A 5,876-nucleotide genomic window follows, 5' to 3' on the forward strand; every position below is an offset into this window, starting at 1 on the left:
TCTCTGGATCTAGTTTCATTTTACTAAGTAGTTGAGTGAAGAGCTAAAATTCTAAGATAAAAATATAAATTCTCAAAGAGAAATTTTTTCCACTTGGCAAAAGTTTGAATGCTACCTCTTCCACATTAAATTGAAACTATTCCAAGTTTAATTCTCTAGTTAAAATGAATACCTGCTAAGGAACTGAGTATGAGAAACAAAGGCCAGATTCCAGTTTTCAAAATGAAGAACCTTGATAAATACATAACATTTTGAGACCAACTCTGCCTATTGTGTCAGGAACAAGAATCTGACAGCTGAGAGTACTTTTGCAATGAATTATAGTTTTTTTAAAATGGAAAGAGACGTTAAAATCCAAATCAATGAAACAGCAAGTCATTGGCAGATGGGGAAACAAATTCAACAAGCATTTATTTAGCATCTATTATATGCTTGAAAGAGGCAAACCTTGCTATTGAACAGAATTGTCCTTAGAATAAGGAGACTTTGAGTTCAAATCTCATTTCTGACACCTAATGGTTGTGTGTATGCAAAATCAAATACAAAAATAGTCCCTAACACCTCAAATTTATATTTTACTGGAAACATAACCCAGATGTTTCGATTACCTGACAAATATTTTTAAATTGTACCATGGTTTTTATCTAAGAGGGATGGGATTTTCGGGGGCTCTGATAGAGAAACTGTCAGTTTTTCGGAGGAATTTCCACACATGAGGGACTAAATACTAATGCTAAACAACATATAAATACTGTTCTCTGAAGTTTTTCATAACTTTGACTCTAAGTAAACTTTAAATGCATGGTCATCTTTGACATGCTATCCAGCATTATTAAAGATGACTTTTCTAGGCTTGCAATTCATACATATCACATTGTCTATCTCTTCTGAGGTAACCCTTGCACAAGTTAGTTCTAGTCCTTCAGGAGGTAATAAAGGCCAAGGCATAGATAGGGAAGGCAATCCAAGAATCAAAGCCAATATAGGACTATTTGAAGAGAGTGCAAGGACTTTAGAAAAAGAATTTGATGAATCATTTGTTTAAGGATGTAATAAGCACCTATTACTTGTAACACTTATGTTATGGGAAAGATAATTGAAGCACCAGAGAATGATTTCATCAAGGATCTGGGATAGTGGTATACCTGGGCTAAGAACCATTGGTTCTTGATTTCCTTTACACTGACCTAAAAATAATTTTATGAACATCAAATATGTCAATGAACAATTTTTGCTGTTTATGCCCAAAATATCATAACTTTTCATTACTCGAAGTATGAATTGGGATCCATTTCCAGTTGTTTTTCCTCTATTAAATAGTCAATGTTAAAAAATCCCATTTTTTCTAGTTCAGTTTTTTTAAATCAGCACTCTTTCATAAATGCCCTAACATATTTTCTTTTGCTCCTCATACTTGGCAATTTTAACATTGTGGTATTCTATTACCTTAATGTGATATAATTTTCTAACATATTTCTCTCTATTTGGATCCTTAAGGATTTTCCACTTATAAGTAATGCTACTTTGAATGTCTTTGAAGAAATAATTATTGTTGTTTCCAGTATTGTTTTGTGGTATATGAAAACAAATGAATTATTAGATCAAAGAACATTTTTTTTAATTTTACTGTTTTTTGATAGATTGTACTCCAAAAGCCATGGAAATATAGATTACATGACCACAATTCTTAGGTTTTGTTATACCTGGGGAATTTCTAGCAGAGTTATGGTTGTCTCCATAGACCCACATGGTTATCCCATAGACACAGCAATGATACCTGAGGGACTAGGAATGCCCTAATGAGATACTACCTTTTTTCCTGCCTCCTGATAATGGGAACCAGATGAGGATATAAAGTCTTTTTCTATGGTAAGAATTTCTGGAAAACATGGCTCATGAAGACTGGCAATTGATCCTTGGGAAGATTTCTTCTGATCTCTAGCACCCTTTAGAATGTTTCATACTTCATTCTCCAGGTAAGTGACCTATGTCTCACAAGGAGATAGAATCTATCTCCGGATTATGATAGAACTTGGAGGAATGTCCTTTCCATTCACAAAACCTTTCTTCAGACAAAGTTCATGTAAGGTACAGAATACTGAAATCCTGATTGTAAGAGTTAATAACCCTAATGCTTATAAGATAATATATTCATACCTTGAAAATATACTTCAAGTCTTCTCAGTATGAAGATGTTGGTAATATGAGTATATAGAAGTAGCTGGAATATATCTTGGTAGTCAATCTTATTTTATAGATGAGGAGATTGAAGTTTATAGAGGTCAAATAACTCAAGACCATACAAGTAGTAGAGAAGGTAACAAAGCCAAAATTTGTCCCATGTCATCTCATTACAAATCCAGAATTCTTAATATGATATATTGCTTCTAACACCTTACATGTATTTCAAGGAAATAGAATTGATTTTATTTTTTAGAATCATCAAATTAAAAGATGAATACCAAAGTTTATTATATGCTTATTATGTGCCAGATGCTGCTAATCATTGAGGTTGCTAATGTAAACAAGCAAGATGGTTCCTGCTCTCAAGAAGCTTAAATCCTAATTGGAAAACAACATACATCTTCTTCTTCTGCTTCTTCTGCTTCTTCTGCTTCTTCTGCTTCTTCTGCTTCTTCTGCTTCTTCTTCTTCTTCTTCTTCTTCTTCTTCTTCTTCTTCTTCTTCTCCATCACTACCAATATAAATTGAATGAACTTTATTTTCATTATTGAAATTACTACTGATACAATCATCTCCATCTAAATCACTAACAACTTCTGGAAGAGTTTTACTATTACTATGACTAACTAGCCTCATTCAGGATAATATAGGGGTTAGGGGGCAGCTAGGTTGCTCAGTGGATTGAGAGTCAAGCCTAGGGATGGGAGGCCCTAGTGTTTTTCAAACTCTTTGAGGTCTGCATTGTTCTATTGGTTTTCCCTGACTGACAGACATAACATCTTGTATATAATAGGCTGTTATGTTTGTTGACTGATTGAGGACCTGATTTGGCCAAGTTTTGGAGTTAGAGGCTACAAATATTACTCATTGCAATAGGAAAATGTAATTTGATTTTCTTCTTCTTCTTTTATTATATTAAAATAATATTACATATTATATTATAATAATATCTTATTATTCACACACCTGTGTTTGCCAGTAGGCTTGTCTCACAATTCAGTGGACTGGACAGAAATGGTTGCCCATGTATACAGTGACCATCACGAAGCCTCATAAAGATGTCAAGAAAAGATTGTTTAGAGGTGATTAGGATAATAAATTAGAATGATTCTGGCCTCTCTTAGTTTAGGAACTGAAGACTTAGAGAACACTGCACTAGTATCTCACATCTGACTATAATGACCTCATTAAACAACAGTCACTTCAGGCCTTTTCTTCTTACTGGCTTTCCTGGATTGGAAGCATTTCATCCACAGATCTCTATAGTATTCTGCTTTCTCTACTTGATTGCCATTCTGGGAAATGGCACCATCCTGGTTGTGATCTGGGAAGAAGAGACACTCCATGAGCCCATGTACCTCTTCCTTTCCATGTTAGCAGCCAGTGACCTGGGAATCTGTGCCACCACTCTGCCCACCTTGCTCAAGCTCTTCTGGTTTAATGCCCCTGAAATCAACATTGATGCCTGCCTCGTCCAGATGTTCTTCATCCATGTCTTCTCCCTCATGGAGTCCGGCATTCTACTCTCCATGGCTTTTGATCGCTATGTGGCTATCTGCAACCCTCTCCGGTATACAGCTATCCTGACCAATTCTGTCATCATGAAAATTGGCTTAGGGCTCCTGGTTCGGGCTGTCTCAGTCATCTTTCCAGCACCATGGCTTATCAAGCAGATGAAATTTTGTAAGAGCAATGTCCTTTCCCATTCCTATTGCCTTCACCCAGATATCATGAAGCTCTCCTGTTCTGACCAGCGGATAAGTAGCATCACTGGCCTCATCGTCATCATCTCCACCTTTGGTATGGACTCTCTGCTCATCCTCCTATCCTACCTGAAGATTCTTATCATGGTGCTGGGCATTGCCTCTCAAAAGGAACAGCTCAAGGTCCTCAACACTTGTGTCTCTCACATCTGTGCTGTCTTGCTGATCTACATCCCCATGCTTGGTGTGTCCATTATCCACCGCTTTGGAAAGTATGTCTCTCCTGTGGTTCACATCATTATGGGTTATGTGTACTTGCTAATCCCTCCTGTTCTCAACCCCATTGTCTACTGCACCAAGAACCATGAAATTCGCTCCCATGTCATTAGGCTCTTTCAGCCAAAATAAGAGGAAAAGAAAGCAACAGTTGCTCAGAGGAAAGAGAGAGAAGTGTAAGCTAATAGTAATTGCTAAGGGATACTCAGTGTCTGATTCACTAAAATAACAACTTAGTAGAATACAGGGAAAACACTGGAGCTAATAATGATATCATTACTATTTTCATGCCTTTTGGTATTGATAAATGGTATGCCTCTCTAGTGCATTCCATGAATTACTATATTAATCATCTAAAAGTATGCTAACTCTGTAATAGCTCTGACTCATAGGTAGTAAATAGATCATTACAACTACAGTCCTTTTTAGGAAATAATTACTTCTCTGAAGTTTTTGAAATAAACTTCCCAAAAAGTAATCCTTTTTGGAGAAGAGCTCAAGCACACTTTAAAACTCACCATAAATGAGGCTGCGGTACTTATGAAAGTACTTTTTTTCCTCATCAATTTCTGAAATTTCTGAATTTGACTATAAGATCATATTCTGAAAAAAGTAACTCTAGATTCCCTGTTTATTCTACATGCAAATGCAAATTGAAATTCTCCTCAATGATTTTCATGAATAATTTTGTTGTATTGTATATATGTAGTAAGTCAAGATACATGGAGATGAAGAAGCTTTGTTCTCTAGTGTACTTTTATTTTCACTGTGACACATGCATTTGTCTACAAACATTAGGTTTCTGGGTCTCTGCTATCAACTTCAGTTCCTTCTCAGTTTTGTATCACCACTGACAGCTCTCTTTGATTCACATTATCATGATACTTGTGATTGATTCCAGTTTCTTCTTTACTCTCTCGTGATCATCTAAAAGTTTCTTAGTCTTAAATCAGTTTGTTTTGTTTAAAAGAATTTCCAGGATATAATTTCAATTAAATTTAGTTTCCTTTGTAATCTTGGTTGTTTTATGAATTCAAATCATTATTCTTAGAAGGGTTCTATATGTTTCACCAAACTGCCAAAAGCATCCATAACACCAAAAAAAAAAAATAATTAGAAACCCTATTTAGATCTTGTCCCAGAGAAAATTTTACCTAGATTTACCTGTGCTTCCCAAACTTTTTGGCAATGTTCATCACTGTACTATCTCTCCATAATTCTTGCTACATGATTCCATTTCACTAAATATACATTTCATTGTTGTCATGCTGTTTCCTCCACAAATTTACTGTTATAAATATCCTATAGACTTCTTTTCTTCATGTTTCCTTCCTTGGCCTTTCAGATTACTTATAGTTTTGAACTTTTGAATATAATGATACTTCACAATGTATGTCCATATGTCATGATAACATATATCTCCTTTACATTTTTATTATTATAGAATTATATTCTAAATATATGTGCATATTTCTTGCATGGATTGTAGAGAACTATTTTCCTATAATTTATTTTTGGATTGTTATCTCTTAAGGTTTAGTGAAACTCTCCCTATAGATTAATCAATCCTATTCTCAAGCTTTGTTCTGAAGAAAGAAGGAAACTTCTTTTTAAGAAGATATCATCTGGGAGAATTATTTGGATTTCTATATTTAAAATTCAATATTGCTAACGAAGGATAGAAAACTTAATAAGAATATGTTTTCTTGGATTC

General features: G+C 34.8%; 1 protein-coding gene across 1 annotated transcript; it reads left to right on the forward strand.

Annotated features, from left to right (window-relative positions):
• The first annotated feature begins 3,361 nt into the window (after nt 1–3,361).
• On the forward strand, nt 3,362–4,294 carry LOC123241147 (olfactory receptor 51L1-like). The gene has a single exon (XM_044668850.1). The coding sequence runs from the start codon at nt 3,362–3,364 to the stop codon at nt 4,292–4,294; it is 933 nt and encodes a 310-aa protein (XP_044524785.1).
• The last annotated feature ends 1,582 nt before the right edge of the window (nt 4,295–5,876 follow it).

Source organism: Gracilinanus agilis, chromosome 3 (genome assembly GCF_016433145.1).
Source record: "Gracilinanus agilis isolate LMUSP501 chromosome 3, AgileGrace, whole genome shotgun sequence".
In the NCBI taxonomy this organism is placed as follows: Eukaryota; Metazoa; Chordata; class Mammalia; order Didelphimorphia; family Didelphidae; genus Gracilinanus; species Gracilinanus agilis.